Raw genomic sequence first — 24637 nt, 5'->3', positions numbered from 1 at the left:
GAAGATTCTGCACAATATGCCTTTAAGCACGATCAGTGTGGAAGTTTATGTAATTGTGGAGTGCAGGTATACTTGTTTAGTAGGATGGTTGATTGGCAAGCCACTGAACTTCCATGTGGGTGTGAATTTCACCTTCACGTTTGAAACTCTTTATGAAATCACTCAAAACATGGCTGACATCTGCACAAACTGCCTGATCTCAGAACATTAGCATGGCCTTTTTCTAGCCTACAAGTTGGTGATATCAAGCTAATATTAAAAAAATAAACAAAGAAAGACTGATGGTCCATACGTAGGCCCCAAAGTTCAGAGTGGGTCCATTTTCACAGTAGGAATATAATGAAGGAAGAACAGGGGCTTTGATCCTGAAAATGACAGCTGGAGACAATATGTCAAACTGAAACGGGTTGTTTACAGAGCACAGTAATAGTGCCATTACTAACATAATGTGTTCAAGTGCAAATAAAGTAGAGAAGCAGAACAGACAGTTGGCATTGTTTTATTAAGAAAACCTGAACAAAATACAATCTTTAGTCACTATGTACATTACATACAATGCAGTTCCATAGTTCTCTCCACATTCACTCCTCCACAGAGTGGTGCTTACAAACCAGAGTACCAGCTATCGCAGGGTTTAAAAAAAAAAAAAAAAAGAAAAAAAAAGAGAAAAAGAACAGCATTCAATTTATCTCCTACAGTAAATAAACTGCTAAAGTGAATGAATTTGGCATTGCATTACAAAAAGATGCTTCATTTAACTTTCTGGCAGAACCCCCCCCCCCCCCCCCCCCCCCTTTCCTGGCCTAAGAGGGGGCTCTCCAAAAGAAAACCAATGCCACTTTACTTACACAGGCCCATCTTATTTCATGGTCAATGTAATGTATTCCTGAGGCCACTAGGGGGCCAAGAAACTTAGCCAAACAAGGCAGACGGAGATGCACAAAACGAGAGGACTAATACTCGCAGATCGTTCAACTGTGTTATGAAATCAATAAGAGTGTCAAAATATTCCTGTGTCAGTACAGGAAATGCATTTCAAGTCCTTTAAATATATGAACACGTATGTTTAATAGGCAAAGACGTCTGTACATTTCAGCGAAAGACGGACACAGATTACAAGATTAGCTGTGGGAAAACAGGAGCTTATCGATTGCTAATTTACAATTTATGATTCACATGAAGCACTGACCGCAAAATGAATTTTTTTTAATTTATTTTTATTTTTTCTCTCCCCCAACCTTCATGTCAGCTATTGTTTCCAGCATGATAAATAGTTTTACCCTGAGTCACACTGATCATCTCATCTAACGACAAACTCAACTAATGTGCAAAACCAACAGAGTACAATTCTGGCGAGACTGCAGTAGAACAGCTGCTGAAATCCAGTGATTAGAAATGGCATGTAACACTCAGGGGAAAATCCAAATTGGCCAAGAGACCGCCAAAGTTTATTTATTTATTATTATTTTTTATTTTTTACCAACTTCTCGCTTTAGTTTTTGCTCCGCTTTGGTCTCTTCGCTATTTCTAATGGACTGTTTTCAGTGGGTTTAAGTTTAGGTAGAAGTCGGCTACAAGAAGCAATACGCATGTTCCTTTTAACCTTATGCCAGGCCACAGCCGGCACCAACTTCAATACACAATACACAGACCAACAGCTTTACCATAGCCACATACACACACACACACACACACACACACTGTGTATCTCTTCAGAAGGTAGTTTAGACACCCACACACATCCAGGACGATATGCAAAGAGAAAGAATAAAACGATGTAAGATGGGAGGGGAACAGGGCTGCTCCACAAAGCAGACTCCTCCGGCTATCTTAACCCCGCTAAGGACTTTAAGAGGTTAAAAATGATGAAATATTTTGATCTTGGCGATGCCCAGTGACTGTTAGTGAGCTGTACCTACTGCCCAATGAAAACCCCCCACCCACTGACCCCCCCCACCCCAGATGTCCAGTGTGACCAGGGGGGGTACGTCTCCAACCAGGGACCAAACACAACCGCATCCTTGTCCTCTGTACGCTTAATTTCTACACACTGTGCTCATTCCTTAGTCACGTGGCAGTCAATTACAGATGGTACCAGCCTGCAAGTTCCCAATTAAAACTAAGACCACATTCCATAGTCACTAAATGTACGTTCTCTTCATTCCCAACCACAAGCAAAAAAGAACAGAAATTGGAAAGGCAACCTGAAAAACGAGATTGTGCCATTACAAGACCCCTCGTCTTATTATGGATAATTGAATCTATCAGTGTTGCCAGTGACAAATGGCACTTAAAGAATTAACATCTGGAATGGACACTTTCTGCGTGTACTGCAAAGGCAGGCCCTAATTTTCAAGCTAATAAATCAAATGGAAGATACAATATCATATGTTAAATACCACTAAGCATTTAGTTAACTGGATAGAAAATGCAGGCAATTTGTGGTCACCTATACTCGATGAATAAAAGGCAGTATATTTTTAAAGAGAAGGACCAAAAATACCCTGATGCTCCTAGACTTATGAGTGCAAAACACATGTCCATATATAGTACACAGGAACAAGGGTACAGATGCACTGCGCGCACACACACACACACGCCCGCATGCACGCACACACGCACATTATCCACAGTTGCTAACTCTACGTGGCTGCATATTCTGCTGCTCAGCATAAACAAACATACATTTGTTTCCCCTAACAACAGGTGCTAATGAGAACGGCTCTTTCCTGTGCTGTGTCTTCACAGAATGAATGGTGAATATGGTTTCATTTGGCCGGTTTAACATAGAATTTCACATGATTTTTGAATGACGAATCCCAAACTGAAGCCGGTCTACATTCAAAAGCTCTGTTCCAACTCTCAGGATGCACACTTCCTGTCGAAGATCAGAATAGCTTATCGCACCAGTTGGTGGCTGGCTTTGCGATAAAACATTTCATAAATAAATAAGAAATATCTTTCAGAAATGAACTGCCCATGCAGTGCTTGTGTCTGTTAAGACAGATTTTTTTGTGAAGTATGCGAATATGGATCTGCTTTATGAACGGACAGGCGGCACTTCTCTGCCATTTGCTTTTGCATAAGATGAACAAAGTCCTGAATTATGTTATTATGTACGGAACAAAGCAATGAGTGAGAGGTAGCTGTTTTCAGCCCAGATCAGTGGCCATCTTTAGTTTGAGTCTTTCTTTAAGCTCAACATCAGAGTGAACATCAGGGAGATGCCAAGTTTACCTATACAAATTATCTGACTGATTGTGAGTAAATATTTTGCATATCGTTGTTTCTTCTGGTGCATAAATAGTTATTCTTGTCAGGGTACCATTTTCTATAAGTGGTAATTTGCATTGAATACGCACATAACATTCCTGCTCAATTAGAAACAAGTGTATGGTCACATTCATCTTTCATAAAACACTACAATGTTGTACAGATTCACAAACCAATCCAAGGTTAACCTAATTAGGGGATCACCAGTACCAAACCTGTGTGTTGGATTGCATGACATCGGAAAGAGGGCACACACACACACACACACACACACACACACACACACACACACACACACACACACACCTATACATAATGTGTCACACAGCAGAGCCTTGCTACTGCATTGAAAAAAATATTTCACTTGTTATAGTGAGAAAATGGTGTTTTGAAGAGAGGGCGATAAGTTCATTACCCATCAAAAGAAAATGTATTGACATCATGAGCTTACAGCTCCTGGAATTACTGGAACTATTCTCCACATTTCAATATTAATTATGATAGCTACTGCTATCAATACACAGAGCCTATTGAAAATGCTATGCAGGATTTGTTTAGTGAAGGCCATTAACGCAGAGTGTCAGACTGAACCTTCTGTGCAGCCACAAACATTTCAGAATACTTCTTAGTGCATACATGCTAATCACAATACAATCTAAAGTGCCCAAGGACAGTAGACTCTCTACATGTCTCTAGGGAGGCAAAAGTAAAACCTTATTAAGTCATGCACACAAGACATTCTCAGAGTTGTTGGCCTTCAGTGAATTCATTCTGGATATAATTTTCAAAATGCTATGTTTTGTGGCTGTATTGAGATAAAGTTTCTGGTCATAACGAGAGCCACATATCATTATAATGCGATATGAGCTACTGAGCTTATTCTTTTTTTTCACCGTGCCAGAAATGCACTGCAGTTACAACAATACAATTATGGTTCCAAGTCTAATATTACTATAATTTATTAAGCTTAAGAATGAGTGTAGAATGTTTTATAATCTTTAGGTAATTTATAAATGGAAAGTTAACTCACAAATATATGCAGCACCCAGAACAAAACCACTTAATTCACCTTAATTTAACTTTGAAAGCAACTCTATTCAAGCTGTTCACTAATTCATCAACACACTACAAGTCCCACCAGTCAGTCTAATCTAAATTCAGCACTAGGCATTTAACCTAGGTTTTGGTATGCACCTATGAGCGAGTCTGAGGAAAACCTCTGATGAATCCACAGAACAAATGAACCACATTTCCCATCATTCCTCGGGTCTAGTCCTGGGGTCCCATTACGAATGACATAATCGGTCACTATGAGGCCATCATCATTACCGACACCTTCCCACTACAGCAAACACAGGAGCCAAATCACCGTTGCCATGGACACACAGCAGTTCGCAGACTGAATTATTTAAGTTACATTAACTGAGATGGGCTTATTATCAGAATCGCCTCTGGTGAATCACACCCTATGAGAGGACACCATTTTGTGGCAGAGTAAAAAGCAGAACTGCGAGAATGGAGCTTATACACCCATTCCGTCCTCCACTACAGGGCGAGAAATAGTCAAATGCACAGAAACACAAGATCAGAGAACGCTGTACGTAAAGGAGGCAGCCAACTCCCACACGGTCTCTGAAGGGAGCTCCTCTATCTTTCTCGCTCTCTCTCTCTAAACACGAGCAGTCATTATACTCAACAGAACCGGGTTGACATCATCGCTACCTCATCATGAACAGCAGCACACGCGTGCAAAGAGCCGAAGGCTTCGGACCGCCTCCGAGATTTTGCCCGTAGATTCACCAGCTGTAAACGCACGCCGCCGATCTCGGCTAATTCCCGCGGGACAACGCTAGCCGCGCTCCGGAAACGTTCGTGGGCCTGACAGGTAGCTATAGCAACCTTATCGCTTCCCTTCAGAGCCCCCTGAGGAAGGGGGGTGGGGGTGGGGGGGGTACGTGGTATCGTGATTTTCTTTCATTCCGATGTGGTCAAGCAGAATCTTCCGGAAAAGCGAAGGTAGTGTTCTTCTGCATCAAGATATGTGCCGCACCCCACCCTTTCTCCAGTTGGCCAGGCTGGGAGCGGCTCCTCACAGCTAAAAGGCAGGTTGATGAAATACGAGCATTCATTTCATTACGTATACCACAGAGACAATGAGTTGGCCACTAATGTCCTCTCAAGACTACTTTAGAATGGACTGCGAAACAGGACAGCAAAAATGACTCGGAAATCAAGGCCTATTATAATGTATATTCAGGGCTGACATTTGCAAGCAAAAAAATAACAAATTTACATAATTCTTGATTTTCAAGAAACACTGAAGCAAGTGTTGGGATTTTTAAATCACATAATATTAAGGATGCTGGCAAAAAAATAAATAGAAATCATAACGTCACACAAAATGTACACACACCAGATTGTATGCGAGTGCATGTGCGATTGTGCGCCAGTGGAAAAATCGAAACTGAAAGATCGTCAAACTCCAGTGCGTAGCCCCAGATACTGAGGGAACGCAACGCGGCGAACAGGGCGTCATCACGACCGTCTTTAAACTCACCAACAAAACATAAAAAATAGTTTGGCGTTCGTTTGCACTGATGTATCAATTTATTCCTCATCAACCATAGAAAAAATGCACCTATAAAACAAATGAACAAATGTACACAACCCAAGCATATTTCTACTCAGAAAAGTACACTCGCTAATATGCTTTTGTTTTTTTGTCTTTTTTGTTGTTGTTTTTTTTTACACCCCAACAATGAAGCTCCCCAGTCAAGGCCTTACTTTGACGTTCTGATCGACCTACTGAGGGTAGAATGGACACACAGTAAGCCAGCACTCCCGAACTAGCGCTTAGAAAAATAGTTGTAGTTCCTCTGAAATGAGTCTTAAAAGGTGCCGTCTGTCCCTGTAGGTGGAGGGGGGTGAGGTGTGATCCCGGTGGGGGGGGTGGGGGAGGTGAGGGGGGCGCTGTAGCTACAGGGTGATGAGATCTACCAGGTTACCCTTCGGTGGGGTCATACTGTCGGGGAAGAAGTTGACCAGCGTGTCGAAGAGTTGCGTCCGCTGGGCGTACGTCTGATCCACGTCGGAAAACCCTGGAAAAGGAGACACAAGTTCAGGACGCATACAGGGGCCTCCAGAGCTAGCGACACGGGCCGCAAGGCTAGGTGTCACGGTTTGTGATGTTCCCAGTTCCCAGAAACACCATAGAACAGATAAGGGTAGGTAAACTAAAGGCTGTACAGAGCTGAAGTAATTTAGGCTGAGTGACTGACTGAAGAAGGGCTTCTCAGGTGTTAAAGGGCAGGGATTCTGCTTTAATAAACCACCAACTGCCAGCCTGCATACTGACTTCAGTGTGAACAAGTACAGCTGCTGGCAGAAGGGTGTTTTCCCAACTAAACTTCCATCTGCGTTTCCCAAAAAAAGTACATCCATCGCCTCGGGACGTAAAGATACAATCAGGCGTACTCCTCATGAAGCTCATCGCGTGCAGTACTGGGCGTGACCTCTGCACATCCGACCAATGAGAGCTAACAGACGGCACGTGTCTGTGCTGTGTGTGGGCAAGGAACGGAGACTCAAAGACTCACCCAGAGGGATGAAGTCAGAGGATGACTTAAACAGCGCCGAGGGCAGGAGCTGGAACTGAATCAGCCAACACAAACACAGCTCACGCATCAACCCGAAACACATTTACACAACATTTTTAAATGGAACTGAATCAGCCAACACAAACACAGCTCACGCATCAACCCAAAACACATTTACACAACATTTTTAAATGGAACTGAATCAGCCAACACAAACACAGCTCACGCATCAACCCAAAACACATTTACACAACATTTTAAATGGAACTAAATCAGCCAACACAAACACAGCTCACACATCAACCCGAAACACATTTACACAACATTTTAAAATGGAACTGAATCAGCCAACACAAACACAGCTCACGCATCAACCCAAAACACATTTACACAACACTTTAAAATGGAACTGAATCAGCCAACACAAACACAGCTCACACATTAAACCAAAACACATCTACACAATGCTAAATCAACTGCATTTATATTGCGCTTTTTCTAATTACCGCCTCTCATTCACCCCTTCACAAAAACACAAACGGTGAACATTAAATATAATCACCTGGTGCAACAGCATGTCATACAGAAACAGGGTAAAGGGCAGGACATGAACACGGCTCTCGAGACTACGGTATGTAGCACTACAGTGTGTGAACGCTTGGGGGTGGATATTATAGGGCAGCAGATATTATGGTATGTAGCAGCACAGTGCGGATATTACGGAATGACCCTGTGTTCTCACCTCTTTAGTCTCGTCGGGGTCGGAGTGGTCCACTGTGAGAGAAAGGTCGTTCTGCAGGTATCGTAGAGCACTGAGAGGTTCTGTCAGGGCTTTCTCTTCAAACCTGAGTGCAGAAACACAAACTCCAGTCCGTCCACCTCATTTTTCAAATATGTTTTTGATTGGATTAGACACTGAGAAAGGATATACTAACAGGCTCTCACAACTTGTTGGCTTTGACCTGGAAACCTAACGCTGCTGTGCTGCACAAATCTGTTGACGCCCAAACTTCAGCTACTCTAAAGCCAGCAGGGTTGTGTTAAACTTCAATAAGCATCTTAAATAAGCTTCATTGTGCCTTGGCCAATTGAAAAAATACACTAAAACTGAAACTGTCCATGTAATTCAGACATATATCTAAACGTATATTGTTCCTTTAAATGAATACTCTAAATACAGAGAGCTGTATCAAAGTTACGGGGATAATCCATTTCATTTCAAATGAACTAAAATGCTATTTAATTAACTCAAATTAAACTTATGACCTTATAACATTTACTTAACTAAATGAATGTCGGTCAGAATTCAAAATAAATTGAACCCACAAAAAATATTCTTGTAATTAATCAATATATTTTTTTTTATGTTCATGTTGGAGAAACCCTGGACAACAATGTTACATTCAATTGGATAATTCAGATCACGTTTCTCTCAAATACCAGAAGACGCCGGCAAGCCCAAATGACATAAATAAAAAGATAATTTTACTGCAAGGGCTGCAATTGACCACTAGATGGCACCATCTACATGTACAGAAATAACATAAAAACGGAATGATCCATAAATACTACACAGTGGTCATTATACACTGTAATTTTCATGCCAGTGGGGCCAGCTGGGGAGTCTGAAGAGGCCTCACCTGTACTTCCGGATGAGGTATCTGCAGTGGCGGAGCAAGTACTCCTTGGAGGGCCGACACAGCTTCAGGGACCAGAAGTCATCCAGGCGCATCTTTGGAGAGCAGGATTTCCCTGGGTTTCCCCCAAACAGGTAATGCACCTGAACAGGTGAGCCACAGCATGCGTTCAGTAACCAACCTGAGGCACCTCTTCCACTGCACAACCTCCAACCTCCCTTCTACTGAACACAGCGAGACATTTCAACACCCAAAACACCTCTTCCACTGAAATTGTAATATGTACAGACTCCACACGTAAGTGACAAGGTTGCTGACCTTGTGCATCTCATCATACACCAGCTGGTGGGCGAACCGGGGACAGGGCTCCTCCTCCTGAACTGCCTTAGAGGGGTTCTCCTTCACGGCCTGGTCGTTCTTATACACACACGACCTGCAGAAACACACACGCTGCTTATTCTTTCAGACACACACTCACACGACCTGCAGAAACACACACGCCGTTTATTCTTTCAGACTCAGACTCACACACTCAAACACAACCTGCAGAGACACAACCTGCAGAGACACACGCTGCTTATTCTTACACATGCACACTGCTTATCCTTACACACAGACACAGACACAAACACAAACAAACAGACACAGACACACACACACACACACAGCTCATCCTTATAAACACACGCGCAGGCACGCAGCCTCCTCTCTCACCAGCTGTTGCGGGCAATGTCGTAGATCCAGAAGGAGTTGCGCACGTTCTCCTCCCTCTTGTCCTTGTCTTTGCTGAGGCCGGAGAGGACGTGGATCTCGTTCAGCTCGGGGTCGATGGTGGCTCGCTGCGTGAAGCCCGTCATGGGCACTGAGGGAGAGAGACAGGGGGGGAGGAGTGGAGGAGTGAGGATGAGACAAGGGTTGGCAACAGAGAGGAGGAAAAGTGAGCAAAAATAAACCAACACAGGAAATTAAAGTGCTCCTAGAGTACTTTCCTGGAAAAATATCAACTCCTCACCCTCGCTGTAATCAGTTTATTCCTACCTAGACATGACGTGGCCTTGCAATGTAATTTTAGATTCGCTTTAATTGAAATTAAACCCTGGGTAGTCCTGGCTATGGAGAGTTTTTCAGTCAGACTATGCATACTTGTGATTTTCAGACACCACTGCCACATTGCCTTTCACTTTCCTTTGGTCCAATTTTAAAACTAATGGGTATGTCAATGCATCTGTCAACCCAACACGTATACATAACCAATGATAAAAAAATATAATATATAAAATATAATATTAGCACGCTTTTCAAAGAGCCTGTAAAACATGCCACCTTTAGGTGCCAGCATTTGATTTTCATTTTGCAGGAGGAAATACAAGACGACAACAGCCAGTGACATTCATAACCCTCCAATGGGTGAACAGGACATGTCTAGGTGATTGTGACATCACTCTCAGGGCCTTCTAAAATGAATACTCTCTCCATCAAGGCAGGGCGACAGCATAATACAGGATCACAGATCACCTGCTAGTTTAATACCTGAACTCTTATCTCAACCGATAGGACTTTGGGTTCCTCCCGAGTTTCTCGGGCTGGTATATCCCATTTTTCTTCCCTTCTGTTACTCTGTAATGCATCTTTGTGTGAAAAGTGCTAGAGGAATTTAAGTGAATTTAATTACAGGTAGGGAATTTGGCCTGTAGTTTTAACGTCAGAGGCTCTATTCACAGGTCACTGCTGTTACACCCTTGAGCACGGCACTTTGTCTAAATTGTTTCAGTAAGCACCGAGCTATATTAATGGATACTTCCGAAAAAATAAAAAAAGCGTCTGCTAACTGCCAGTAATGTCTATTTATACCCACCCACGAGGACAGGCAGACACCACTGTCACCCTCATTTCTTGTAAGCAGTCACATCATCAAGGAGATGAGCAGACTGTTTTTTCTTACGTTATTCTTTCACGTTGCGAGATCATTGGCGGTAAAGCGGGTTACACAATGCGCGCGGAGCGATAAGCCCGCAGAAGAGTCCCGTTCTCAGCCTGAACCCAGGGACCTCTGTTGTGACCGACTGGAGAGGAAGAGTGAACCTGATGAACTGCACGCACTGCTCTGTGTTATTCAGGTCACAGTGTGAGAGAGAGAGAGAGAGAGAGAGAGAGAGAGAGAGAGAGAGAGAGAGAGAGAGAGAGAGAGAGAGAGAGAGAGAGAGAGAGAGAGAGAGAGAGAGAGAGAGAGAGAGAGAGAGAGAGAGAGAGAGAGAGAGAGAGAGACGAAGAGATGCAGAGTGAGAGAGACGAAGAGATGCAGAGGAAGAGATGCAGAGAGAGTGAGAGAGAGATGCAGAGGGAGAAACAGACATGTCGTTTTGTCTTTTAAATCCCCATTTCACTACACAACATTCCCAAGACTTACTTTACCAGTCCCCCCCAAAAAAACCCAACATAAAAACAAAAAAGGACACAGAAAACGAGTTAAGAATACAACAAATGATCAGGAAAAGAATGAATCTGAATTATTAATCAATGTTCCTTCTTGAACTCCAGACAGCACCTAGTTATACATTTTTTATATTTATTTATTAATCAATAACACTAATTCCAGTTTAACCCTTCAACTAAGCGAGGCTCATTCCAATTCCTTATTTTTCACCTCTTTTTCCTTTTTCTTTCTCCTTTTCTTGCCCCTAGCTCCACCCATCGTAAGAGGCTAGGGAAAGATGAAAGAAAAATAAGTAAAGCCAGGAAAATTGAGAAAATGGAAATGTCCTCACTCCTTCAAACGTCAGTTACAGTCGCGATGGGGAGAGGTGGATCCACAGGTCGATCTTTTGTACATCACACTTTAGGAAGAAATGGATGTGCTCGTGTTTCCTCACAAGAAAGGAGTTTGGGAGTTCTTAAATGTTCCTTCTAGGAGCTAGAAGTAGAAGTTAACGGGTTGGAATGTCCTTAAAGATTAATGATTTCTGGGTTAGGAAGAATAAGAAAAATGAGGAGGAAAAATAAGGGATTGAAATGAGCTGAGTGCAAGAGGCCGAGAGAGAGAGACAGGGTTTATGTGTGAGTGTGTGTGCGTGCGTGTTTCTGAGTACATTAAGGAGTGGCTTGCCAGCTGCTATAAAAACCCAGACATGGGCGGAGAGCGTAACAATGACATAACCAATTGCACAGAAACATTTAATTCCTGGAATCTGAGGGAATTGACGTTTATACAAAAATAGACAACTTGTACAAATTCCTGCCACACCTGTTATTAATCAGCCTACGATGACTACTTCACACAGCGTTAGCCATTGGCTGGGGGCTGGGGCGGGCTTTGTAAAGCAAAACCACATCTGTGTTTCAACGGAGGACCAGAACAAGTAAGGAGTACACAAACTAGGGCCAAAAAGTTACAAGAACCGGCGGAGTGGGTCAGGACCCATAAAACTGTTTCCCGGTAGACAGGAGAGCCAGGGCGGTGGAGATTTTTGCCACTCTGGACCTCCTTCAGGTGCTTGGGACAGAAGGCTGTCATTGAACGCGTCATTGAAGCAGCGAAACCACTAGCCGCATGACCCCCCACGTCGCCACATATCACTTAATATATCTGCCTAGCACAAGGGTTCAGGGGATAGATTACACTGCAATATAATGAAGTGTCCAGGGTTAAAGCAGGCCTTGAAATATCGCCCTACCTCAAACACAGGGCAGGGTGACGGAGGACCGCTTCCACTGGCCAACCCAGCACCACTTCATTTCACCTAGACTGTCCTTGGAGGTTTTAAAATGGAATACAGATTTAAGCGCTGCCACACTTAAACTTTGACCCCTCATTAAGAGCACTGAGATGGCGGGACAAAGCGGCTGGGTTCGTAATGCGAGCTTTAACATAGACGCATTACCCATGCCGGAGTCCTTCTTGGTTCCGTCCGAAATTATCTCCACGTGGTCGCCGTCCACGTCATAGCTGAAGAAATCGTTCAGATAGGTCTTGGACCGCTGACCGCCAAACACGTACAGGCATCGGTTCCTCTGGAAGGCAAACAACAGGAAGTGGTTAATGACACGAATCTGTAATGACGAAAGGGCCCGGATTAGCTATATCGAGCAAGAAAATGGAATCCGGTACATTTTTGTACGTTATCTGCTCCTAGATCACAGAAGATAATCTTCTTAAGTATTTATGGTGTTGTAAAAGTTCCACCGACGCTGCACGCTGTTACTTTGTTTTTCTGCGGGTCAGGGTGGACTCCGTTTTAAAAACACTGTGGTATTCCAGGAACAACCCTGGGGCTTTTCTGAGAACATTCCACTAACTTGGTGGACATTTTTATTTTTTCTTTCTTCTTTTGTTTCCACATTTGGGCATGGCGCACAAGAGCAGCCCATAAGGGTGGTGAGGAGCTTAAGGGGAACATTAGGGGGAAAAAATAAATAAAAAAAAAAAGGTAAAAAGGAGAGGGAGATAAAATGGAGCGGTAACAACAATTTAAGACCGCTGCACCACACTCTATGGATAAGGCTGTGTGCACAAGCAGATATAAGAGACAAAGATCATGGTGCGATTCCCGTCCAAGAAACGCCACACCTAGGTTTCCGAGTTTACACAGCTGAGCCCAAAGTACAACAATGATGTACTGTTTGGAGTTCCATGCAGTGCCCCACATGCGACCGACAGTTCAGAACAACACACACTGCCCAAGACTTTGGAATGGTACCAAGCGGCCAAAACCGGGTTTCTTTTTTCAAGCTCATTTCCTGGGCTTGTTGACACACAGTGCTCACTAGCGCCACTGCGGTTGGCTCCAGTATAGGCGTTTCAGCTTTTAATGTAAGTCAATGGAAACAATACAGTAAAGATAAGTGGGGGAAAAAAATAATAATCCCCACAGTAAAATGTAGTTGTAATCAGTGTTCTTCTTAAGTTATTGTGCTAGTAGAACAATACAGAAAAACTGTACGGATCAGGGACAAACTGGCTCCAAATTGTACAAAATGGGGGTGCCCGTAAACTTGACTTTCGTGGTTTAACAGGCACTTGGTCCAAGTTTTCCAAAGGTAATGAATGGTATGCACTGCCAAGCATGACTAACTCGCAGTGTGGAACAGCACGCAGTAACAGTGACTCACCGTGTGGAACAGCACACAGTAACAGGGACTCACCGTGTGGAACAGCACGCAGTAACAGTGACTCACCGTGTGGAACAGCACGAAGTAACAGGGACTCACCGTGTAGGAACAGCACACAGTAACAGTGACTCACCGTGTGGAACAGCACGCAGTAACAGTGACTCACCGTGTAGGAACAGCACGCAGTAACAGGGACTCACCGTGTGGAACAGCACGCAGTAACAGGGACTCACCGTGTAGGAACAGCACACAGTAACAGTGACTCACCGTGTGGAACAGCACGCAGTAACAGTGACTCACCGTGTAGGAACAGCACGCAGTAACAGGGACTCACCGTGTAGGAACAGCACACAGTAACAGGGACTCACCGTGTAGGAACAGCACACAGTAACAGTGACTCACCGTGTAGGAACAGCACACAGTAACAGGGACTCACCGTGTGGAACAGCACACAGTAACAGGGACTCACCGTGTAGGAACAGCACACAGTAACAGTGACTCACCGTGTAGGAACAGCACACAGTAACAGTGACTCACCGTGTAGGAACAGCACACAGTAACAGGGACTCACCGTGTGGAACAGCACGCAGTAACAGGGACTCACCGTGTAGGAACAGCACACAGTAACAGGGACTCACCGTGTAGGAACAGCACGCAGTAACAGGGACTCACTGTGTGGAACAGCACGCAGTAACAGGGACTCACCGTGTGGAACAGCACGCAGTAACAGGGACTCACCGTGTGGAACAGCACGCAGTAACAGGGACTCACCGTGTAGGAACAGCACACAGTAACAGGGACTCACCGTGTAGGAACAGCACGCAGTAACAGGGACTCACCGTGTGGAACAGCACGCAGTAACAGGGACTCACCGTGTGGAACAGCATGCAGTGTCCGATGCGGGACTGCACGTCCTCTGGCCCAGCGTTGCAGGAGTCCTCCCGCAGCAGCCTCCAGGCAGCGGCCTGGCAGTGGTAGGCGTACAGGCCGCTGAACTGCGGGTCTGAGGTGCGGCTGTCCTCCACGCTCCCGTTACAGGTGAGGATCCGCCCGCCGAACGTGTAGATCATGTGCTTCTCCGAGTCCATGCACATCTGGGCACAGCAGGGGGAGAGACCACAACACCTCACATTTCAGGGCTGGGTGGAAATCGCATTAAAATGTACGAGAACTTGGCTTCAAATCAATCCTCTTAAACTAAAAGCAATTGTTTCCAAAGCTGCAAAGTTGTTTATGAGCACTGATTAGCTGGTAGGCAGCATTATGGGGGCAGCATTATATAGCCATGGGAAATCTCACAGATTAACCAACCATGTCACCACAAAAAAAGGCTTTCATTTTTTGTGTCTTTTTGTCTCCGTATTTTGAAAACAACATCTTTATTTTTCCCAATGGAAGGCCAGCTGTCTCACAGACACATGCAGACACACGAAGACACAAACACAAAGCCGCACACACATACACAGACAAAAACACAAACAAAGATGCTCACACACACACATACACAGACGCAAACAGCAACGCACACACAGACGAAAGCACAAACATAAAGCAAACAGCCCTGCTCGTCTCCTGGTCTGGGAGTCAGAGGCCGCCCCCCCCCCCCCCCCCTCTGGTGCCGCGAGGGCACGGTGTTCCCATTAGCGTGTTCCCAGCAGGACATGTTCCACTTCAGCAGAATTCACAAACAGCCAGGCCCAACACAGCACACAGAGCTGCATACGGGGGCCCAACACACCGCACAGAGCTGCACACAGGGGCCCAACACACCGCACAGAGCTGCACACAGGGGCCCAACACACTGCACAGAGCTGCACACAGGGGCCCAACACACCACCCAGAGCTGCACACAGGGGCCCAACACACCGCATAGAGCTGCATACAGGGGCCCAACACACTGCACAGAGCTGCATACAGGGGCCCAACACACCGCACAGAACTGCACACAGGGGCCCAACACACCGCACAGAGCTGCACACAGGGGCCCAACACACCGCACAGGGCTGCACACAGGGGCCCAACACACCACCCAGAGCTGCACACAGGGGCCCAACACACCGCACAGAGCTGCATACAGGGGCCCAACACACTGCACAGAGCTGCATACAGGGGCCCAACACACCGCAGAGCTGCACACAGGGGCCCAACACACCGCACAGAGCTGCACACAGGGGCCCAACACACCGCACAGAGCTGCACACAGATACTCGGGCTGTGGTATGGCATGGGGCCAAACCCTTTATTCCCCCTGTGCAATGACTTTTCCCTTGGTTTCCAGGTAAACATTAAGCGGCAAGATAAAGATTTGACTCACTTAAATTTATTTTCTTTTGATGTAAAATAAAAATGAAATAATGTATTACTTGTAGGTTATAAATAATAAAGCTGGGGTTCTGAAGAGAAATATCTATTCTGAATAGATGCTTCATAAGAATTTGACTTCATTAGAACATTTGGCATTGGATACAAACATATGTTGGATGAAATAGAAATAATTTTAAATGGCAATGGAATCAGTTATAGAACAGTTTTGCTTATTGTGGGTCGCTGTGGATAATACAACCATTCGTGCACGTGTAGCCAGTCTTTCTCACTGCATTTCACAGTGCAGAAATAGCAGCAGCTCAGTAAAGGGATTCGGGAGTTGGGGCGGCGGGGAACGGGCGCTGTACCTGGTGGTCGAACACCAGCTTGGGGCCCCCGTCGGCAGACGTGTCCTCGCTCAGCAGGGTCCAGGTGTTGGCGTCGATGTCGTAGCGGTAGAAGTCGCTCTTCAGGGACTTGCTGTTGCGAACGGACGAGTCCAGGTAGCGTCCCAGCGTGTAGATCTGCCTCCTCTGGGAGTCGATGCACATCTTGTGGCAGGAGCGCGCGCTGGGGCCGCTCTGAGGAGAACCAGAGACTGAGACGGCGGGAAGCAACTTCTATTTGTTTTATTAGCAGTAGTACACCTACTACTGTTACCATTATTATCACCATTACAACTGTCTTTTTAAGTTTTATCACCGGAGAAAAGTCTAGTCACCTAAATTTTCATAAACTACATTAACTACAAATGAAAGTTTGGTTGAGTCAGTTTTCCGCTTCATCTTCGCGCGAGAGGCTCCACTGACCTCCTTCTCTGTGTCTCTGGAGATGCAGACCCACTGGTTCTCCTGCACGCTGTAGGCCCAGAAATCTGCCAGGTCTTGAGTGCCATCCCAGCCGCCAAACAAGTACACCGTTTCTACAGAAGAAAATATATTTCAGATCTACCAGTTCTGTGAGCAGAACTACATTTCAAATGTGGAGATGAGCTTTGGAAGCAGTCGAGAGCATCAGGAAATACAACTTAACAACGGTCAGTGTTAGCTCTCCATTTTATTTGGTAAAGTACACAAGGGGGCAATATCAACAGGAACACAATAGGAGTGAATTTAAGTGCTGTTCTGATGTGCGAGACCCCTGACAATCCTGCCCTGGGTGAGTACCTCGGGTGCCCCCTGGGTCAGTACCCCGGGTGGGTCAGTATCTCGGGTGTACCTAGGTCAGTATCTCAGGTGTCCCTGGGTCAGTACCCCAGGTGTCCTTACCTGTCTGCACATCTATCACCATCTGATGGCCTCCTCTCATTCCAGGCCTGCTGTCGTCCCCGTCGCCTGGAGACAGACAGACAGACGGAGACAGATGTAATTAAACAGACATGGCCGAAGCAAATGGCCGAAGCAAATGGCCGAAGCAAAAGACAGATGGCCAATGGTAAATGCCAGGGCAACAACTGGGGCCAGACAGATTAAATAAGAGTATATAATTACAGAGAACAGTTTCAGGCCTCTATGCAACAGCTTTGTGGGACTTGCCAGTGCTAACAAAACAAACAATTGATCATACTCTGTACTTTAAATTAGGTCCTTTAAAATTGTACTGAACCGTTTGATATAGATTTTAAGTATTGTCTTAGGTTTGTACCACAAGTTCTCTTACCTTTGCTGCTTTTGGGAATAATCTGACTCCATCTTGGCTTGTATTCCTGCTGGCTGATATAGTGGTTAAACAAACCATCTGGAAGGAAAAGGGAAATGAGATGCTTCTTACCCAGAAAGGCAAATGTTCTCAGGAACTGCCCACAGGGAAAAACACAGGAACGCAACTTATGGGTTAAGTTCAGTCACTTCCTCAAAAACAGTGGAGGGGAAAATTAAAAGCAGGACAAGGAAGAGAAGGTGCGGGAGCGAAGTAGCAAGGGAAAGCTCCGGACTGAGAGAGAAGAATATGAGACCGAAGAAGTGAAGGGAAGAGGGAGACAGGAAATGAGTGGAGAGACCCAGCAAAGACAGGAAGTAGGAGAAGTGAGGACAAGAGAAAGAGAGGGAAACAGGAAGTGAGGACAAGAGAAAGTGAGGACAAGAGAAAGTGAGGACAAGAGGAACTGAGGAGAATAGGAAGTGAGAGTGATAATGAGCACACAGGAAAGCCCAGTGTAGATATTCTCACTGGTTTGTTCAGGAACGGTTCACCCAGTGCTTCCCCCAGCCTATCCCTACGCCTATCCCTAAGCAGTCATCTGCCAGTCGGAGGGTTGACGTTCAATCCCTCTCTAGTTGTGTCGAAGTGTCCCTGAGTTCAGCAAGACGCAGAACCCCCAAATGCTCCTGACGTGCTGGTTGATGCCCTGCATGGCAGCCAATCACCATTGTGCGAGTGTGTATATGTGTGTATGAATGGAAGCATCAATTGTACAGCGCTTTGGATAAAGGCCGATATAAATGCCAATCATTTACCGTTTACAAGGCTCAAGCCTTCAGATACCATTATCGATATCGACCGAAGCGAGGGACAGTGCAGCGGTTTCCGTGGTTACCTCTCACAGCCTTGTCGATGAGCTCCTCGCAGGCGTCGAAGTCGCCCTTCAGCACCAGCTTGTCGTGCAGGTCAGTGAGCATGGGGTGCTCCAGCGCTATGCGCGTCTTCTTCTGCAGGGACTCGAAGGCCTCCGTGTAGTTGTGTTGCCGGAAGTGCTTCAGGCACAGACGGATGGCTTCCTGTTCGCGGTACTACTGGAACACAAGGGGGAATGGTCGCTCTGAAGCTGACGCCGAAGTCCTGCCAGGCACGGCAACCCCTGCCCGGGCCTCAACACACCGCACTCTACGGCAGGAGTTATCAAACCTGGCCCTCGAATCCAAATCCAGCCCTGGCTTTCCTTTCTCCCCGGTAATTAAGTGAACAGTTAGTGTCACTAATTGTACTGGCCAGACAGTCTTCACACCTGACTCCCAGGTAAAGAGAGGGTGGAGAACATGCAGGTCTCAAAGTCCCCGATTTGAGAACCAGAGCCCTGAAGGTCTCACATTCTCATGTCCAGAGGCACCAGTTTAATCAATACGAGGGCTGAAATAACCCACTGAGAAACCCAGGAGAAAGTAGTAAGAAATGAGTGACATGATTCTCAGGAATTTTGAATGCAATTTAGATTTGTTGCTTTGCAAACCAAACGATTTACAGTTAAATCAAACTGTGATTTAGATGTTTGCGGAGGACCTCCACTGTTCAGGGTACTGGCTGGGATTCAAGCCCAGGTCACACATTTTTGAACTCAAAGTACCTAAAATGACCACCTTGTGGCCAAGTAACTAAATCAAAAGGTTCTTTCCACATCGCTACTACAATTGAAGAAACTTGTAAATGGAAGCATGCCTAAATTGTGATGTCATTGTATTGTGGCTCGATAAAGAAACACTGAGCTATTTTGTACAATATAAATATTTAGTCCAATGATTACATTATCGACAAACAAAAGCAAACCAGACATGTTTTCTTTCACTAGAAATACGTAATTTACTAAAAATGGAAACAAAATATTTTTGAAGGAAAGAAATGACTCCAACCATTATGGACATGACATCATGTCCTTATTTTACTTTACTTAACTCTTTTACTTTGCTTCTTTTTGACTCCTTCTGACTATTGCAAGGGCATCACTGTAAATAAGACTGACCTGTCTGACAAAATAATGTTAAAGGTACAATAGGTAAGATATTTGTGTTAAAACATTGTTACAAGACCACTGTAAATCCCTTCCTATCATTGAAAAGGCTGTGATATGTTGACTCTCTGCCTGTCTTTATAGTCCTCAAATTTCAAAATATGCAGTTGACGGGCCGGCACTCTGTACCAAAACATCGTACAGCTGTACAATAATTCAAGCTCATTGGTTGAAAATATGTTCCAATTGCCACAGCCAATGGCATTTCAATGTCAGCTCGTTTACAGAAGGTGGAGGGATAAACAGTGCTGTGGTTTGAGCGTGTTTGTTGCAGCAATTCCTCTCTTGACCATTAGAAGTCCGAAATTACCTTTTGTACCTTTAAATGAAACATGAATGAATGTTAAAAATAAGACCATGCCTACCTTGCTGTACCAGTTAAGGCAGGGCTGCACCACATCTGGCTCGTCGATGCCGTGCAGCTCCATGTACCAGATGCTGAAGTTGAAGCTGGGGCCCCATGACATCAGAGGCACTACAGGGAAGACGAGAGCACTATTAAACCACTTCAAAACCCTGATGTGTTTACGACTGCTAGACGTGACAGCGCTGTTCAATATCAAAATTACATCAGAGGGCAATTTTATCCAGAAAAGTTGATGAAAGTGAGAACAGTGCTGGTCTTCCAAACAGCCACACACTAGCCAAAGAGTACTGGCAAAATGAGGAACATTTTAAAAATGAATGTACTCTGGTGCCTTTTCACAATGTTTGATCAAAGATAAATAGAGAAAACTTTACCCACTCTCTTCTTGCCATTTCTAATTATTAAGCAGTCTTTACACAGAGCAGAAATACGGAGTAATTGGCTGAGCAGACTGTGTAAAGAGGTCAAGCAAAAACAATGTCAATTAAAGTAACCCGACTTTACACAACCGAAAAATCCAGATTTCATCCGTCATTTCTTCTGTTAATGTTTGTATGTAAAAAAAAAAAAGCTGTGGAAATGCTGTTGCATTGCCATGGTAACAAGCCACATAAACATTCCATCAGTTGCCAACTGCCAAGTAAAGTTCATTTGGGTCAACAGTTTAAACAGAAAAGTAACCTAAAATCCGGGGGGTAATGAGACAAGATGGAAAATGAAGGGAAGGACAGAGAAAATAACCGGAAAGAAGTAGAAATCATTTTTAAATATAAGACAGGAAAGATAAAAAAAATAAACAAATTGATTACGGTCCGTGATTTAGGCAAAATGTTTACCAAATGATTGTGGAAAGACATATAGCCTGTATACATATGTTAAAACATAGTTATGGAATTGATGGCGGTTCTTCCGAGCTGTATAAAGTGCAAATACAGCGTAAAAAGCGACAATTGTGGTCATTTCTGGTATAACAGTGTAAAGACTGCTTTAGACACATAGAAAAGCAGCAATGCAGAGACTCACCTATCTTGACAAATCTGCAGGGGAACATCTGCTCATCGATCTTGTGTTTCAGCGTGAAGGTCTCCTTGTTGTAATCATTCTTAAGGCCGCTATTCAGGAAGAGGAAATGGAAAATGTCAACCCCAATGCAGATGTGATACTGATGGCAGATGTACATTACTTTGTGCTTACTTGCACTGCTACACTGTCCGCCTGAAAGTACTCACTCACTCATCCTTTTACTTGGTCATGAAATAGTGACAAATATTGGCACAGCAATTACAGGTGAACTGGCTTAAAATTTCTTAAAAAGCTTTCCATAAAGTCCTCATACGTGAAATAATACTCGTCTCTGGTCATGACGCTGAATGAACAACATTGGCTGGAACTACAATAAGAATTCATTATTACTGTAGTTATTATTATTATAATTATTATTATTATTGTTATTATAAATAGTAAGTAATCTGCTGAGATTAGTAAAATAATGGGCAAAGTGGTCAGAATCTACAGCCCAAGCAGAGTTTTAGAACACAATCATGAAATATTGCATGTGACCAGTGTGTCTTGCTACAGGATAGATTCCAAAGATGGTTATACTTCCTGCATCAATATTTATTCACACAAGAGTTACTAAGAGCCTGAGATCATCCAAAGGTCCCACGTTATACTGCGCATAGTGTCACCTTCCCTGACACCCACACTCACCTGGACAACAGTTCTGTCATGTTTTCTTCACTCATTCCGCCGAAAACCTTGAATTTTTTGAGGTTGCACACGTGAGTTTTTTCATACTTCCCAAATGTGATGCTCTGCACAATCGCCGGCCTTTCCATTTTTAAAATTAAGTACTACAAAAATCAGAGAAAAAAAGAGGGAAATTAATATGAATAGACAGTTACATAGCCTAAATATCCTCCTGAGACCTGGCAGAAATAAATGTAACTGAACTGACACATACAGGGGGCGGCCTGTAGCGTAGTGGTTAAGGTAAATGACTGGGACACGCAAGGTCGGTGGTTCTAATCCCAGTGTAGCCACAATAAGATCCGCACAGCCGTTGGGTGCGGACCGGGGTGGTGGTCCCCATTTTCAAGAAGGGGGACCGGAGGGTGTGCTCCAATTACCGGGGTATCACACTCCTCAGCCTCCCTGGGAAAGCTTACCCTAGGGATTTACTGGTCGATCTACGTCCCAACCCTCACCTATGGTCACGAGCTTTGGGTAGTGACCGAAAGAACGAGATCGTATACAAGCGGCCGAAATGAGCTTCCTCCGTAGGGTGGCCGGGCTCAGCCTTAGAGATAGGGTGAGGAGCTCGGACATCCGAAGGGAGCTCGGAGTAGAGCCGCTGCTCCTTCGCGTCGAAAGGAGCCAATTAAGGTGGTTCGGGCATCTGATCAGGATGCCTCCCGGGCGCCTCCCTTTGGAGGTTTTCCGGGCTCGTCCAACTGGGCGGAGACCCCGAGGGAGACCCAGAGCCCGTTGGAGAGATTATATATCTCTCCTGGCCAGGGAACGCCTCGGGATCCCCCAGGAGGAGCTAGAATGCGTTGCTGGGGAGAGGGACGCCTGGAATACCCGGCTTTGCCTACTGCCCCCGCGACCCGACTCCGGATAAGCGGGTGATGATGGATGGATGGATGGATGGATGGACAGCCGTTGGGCCCTTGAGCAAGGCCCTTAACCCTGCATTGCTCCAGGGGAGGATTGTCTCCTGCTTAGTCTAATCAACTGTACGTCGCTCTGGATAAGAGCGTCTGCCAAATGCCAATAATGTAATGTAATGTAACATAACATATGGAAGTAGCAATTCTGAACATCCACCATTGACTTGACTGCAATGACCAGATTTACCGAAAACAATCCAAATCATCAGCATGAAAACCGCCGCTAAACCTATTTTAGTCATCAGTTTGGCTTAGCATTTCTGCACACAAGACATAACAAGCACAGATGTTATGGACAGCTGTGTGTTACAGGTTAACATGCGGGGCTTGCATGCAGTTTACACTGCAGGTATGTGTACCTGTGGTGGGTAGTTGCTCTCAGATGACCACCTTGAAGACTGGTCATTTGGTTTGTCCACCAAAATATTCCTGAATGAAAAATGAGGAAGAGAGCCATGAGTCCACTGCAGGTGTTGAAATAACATGAACAGAACCACATTGAGGCAATGAGAAGCACAGTGCGGTCATAGAAAGCACAGTGCGGTCATAGAAAGAGCAAAACTTTGTGTGATGTGTCTCATGAATCCAAAAGCTGTTGCATCATTGGACACAGCTAACTGAACATGCATACCAGAGTATAATAAACAACAAGTCTACAAGCAAAAGAGCGTCCCCCTTATCAATCAATCAATCAATAAATGTGATAGGTTACTCTCCATGGTACCTACTACCTTCCCTACTGTAAGTGCCTAGTTTGTACACCAGGGGTCTCAAGGTTAGTAACTGACACCTGCAGGGTCACATGATCTTTTTGCATGTTTATTTTTGGACAATGCCTCATACAATTACCTGCTGTTACCAGATAGATAGGGCTGTGTTCGAGACCGCATACGGAGCATACTACTCGTACTACATTTCAATGAAAAACAATATGCGATTTCGGAAGTAGCCGTAGTCTAGATATGTACCTAATAATCAGGTCCCATTCAGCAGTACTTTGTTCATTCTGTACCCAACGCCATGCTTGGATGGAGAAAGGCTTGGAATTATACAACACGAATAGATCAACTTGCGCCGAAGCTTTCTTACAGCATCACATTGAACAAAGTTTGACAGTGCTGGCAATTTACTTTCAGTTTTGATTTAGGCACAGAAAAGTCCCTGGAAGCAATCCAGTCCACCTTAGAGAACCGTTCGCACTATGTGAAACTAATTTTACATTTATATTTAAATATATATATATTGAGCCGCCAAGTTAAACAGCTGTGATACGAAAGCCACTGTCCAGTGAGATGGGCGTTGCCATTGGTGTCTTAAAACTGCAGAAAGATTTCAACATGCCTGAATGTGGCTTTACAGTACATACAGTACAGTGCAGTACAGTAGCCTCCGTCCAGTCTTAAATGCATTACAACTGAGCGTCTACGCCTGGCCTTGTAAATCGCCTCGCTTTCATTGCATAGTAAGGCCAATTGTTGAAAGGCAACACATCCATCAAAATGGATGCAACATGCGAATGTCAGCGTTTTGAATGTATAGCTAACGCTAGATAGCTCACTGCACGTCTGTTCTAGCTGTATTCAGCAGCTGATTTTGATACTGTTAACCTAGCTAGCATGCAAATAATAATGAGATTTTCCAGCAATATTAAAATATAATAACTTGCAACAAAGTTATCATTGGTCGAAATGCATGCATTTGAAATTCACACAGCAGTTTGAAAATGGCAAGACAGAGAATATTCGAGTCATATCGAATAGAAAATGAGTAGCGCTCGCTAGCTAGCCAATTAACTTGGATTAGCCACTTTGGCTAGCGTAGCAAACTAACGATTCCAGTTGTGTCAAGCAAACTCATTTTAGACCATTTATGCAAGCAACGTGTGCTGGCCTATTACTACAACTAACGTAGATTACAGTTGTAAAAAATAAAATAAAAAACAGCCTCTGGATGGATAGACG

General features: G+C 44.6%; 1 protein-coding gene across 2 annotated transcripts in view; it reads right to left on the bottom strand.

The window, feature by feature from the left end:
- Positions 1 to 483: 483 nt before the first annotated feature.
- mkln1 (muskelin 1, intracellular mediator containing kelch motifs) overlaps positions 484 to 24637 on the bottom strand; it is a 24867-nt gene continuing 713 nt past the window's right edge. Inside the window, exons 2-18 of one of the 2 annotated variants that reach the window (XM_061251325.1) lie at positions 23036 to 23105; positions 21715 to 21857; positions 21028 to 21116; positions 20003 to 20112; positions 18453 to 18645; positions 17576 to 17653; positions 17185 to 17250; positions 16726 to 16838; positions 16285 to 16497; positions 14485 to 14706; positions 12385 to 12514; positions 9221 to 9368; positions 8825 to 8939; positions 8510 to 8649; positions 7612 to 7714; positions 6870 to 6924; positions 484 to 6371 (exon numbers count right to left, since the gene is read on the bottom strand). In XM_061251325.1, the coding sequence (XP_061107309.1) occupies positions 6250 to 6371; positions 6870 to 6924; positions 7612 to 7714; positions 8510 to 8649; positions 8825 to 8939; positions 9221 to 9368; positions 12385 to 12514; positions 14485 to 14706; positions 16285 to 16497; positions 16726 to 16838; positions 17185 to 17250; positions 17576 to 17653; positions 18453 to 18645; positions 20003 to 20112; positions 21028 to 21116; positions 21715 to 21857; positions 23036 to 23105 (2110 nt within the window). In that variant the 3' untranslated portion in view covers positions 484 to 6249. Of the gene's footprint in view, positions 6372 to 6869; positions 6925 to 7611; positions 7715 to 8509; positions 8650 to 8824; positions 8940 to 9220; positions 9369 to 12384; positions 12515 to 14484; positions 14707 to 16284; positions 16498 to 16725; positions 16839 to 17184; positions 17251 to 17575; positions 17654 to 18452; positions 18649 to 20002; positions 20113 to 21027; positions 21117 to 21714; positions 21858 to 23035; positions 23106 to 24637 lie in introns of those variants that run through there. The other variant, XM_061251326.1, reaches the window with a different exon arrangement.

Source organism: Conger conger, chromosome 8, assembly GCF_963514075.1.
Source record: "Conger conger chromosome 8, fConCon1.1, whole genome shotgun sequence".
Lineage (NCBI taxonomy): Eukaryota > Metazoa > Chordata > Actinopteri > Anguilliformes > Congridae > Conger > Conger conger.
This window is presented reverse-complemented; position numbering and strand designations above follow the sequence as displayed.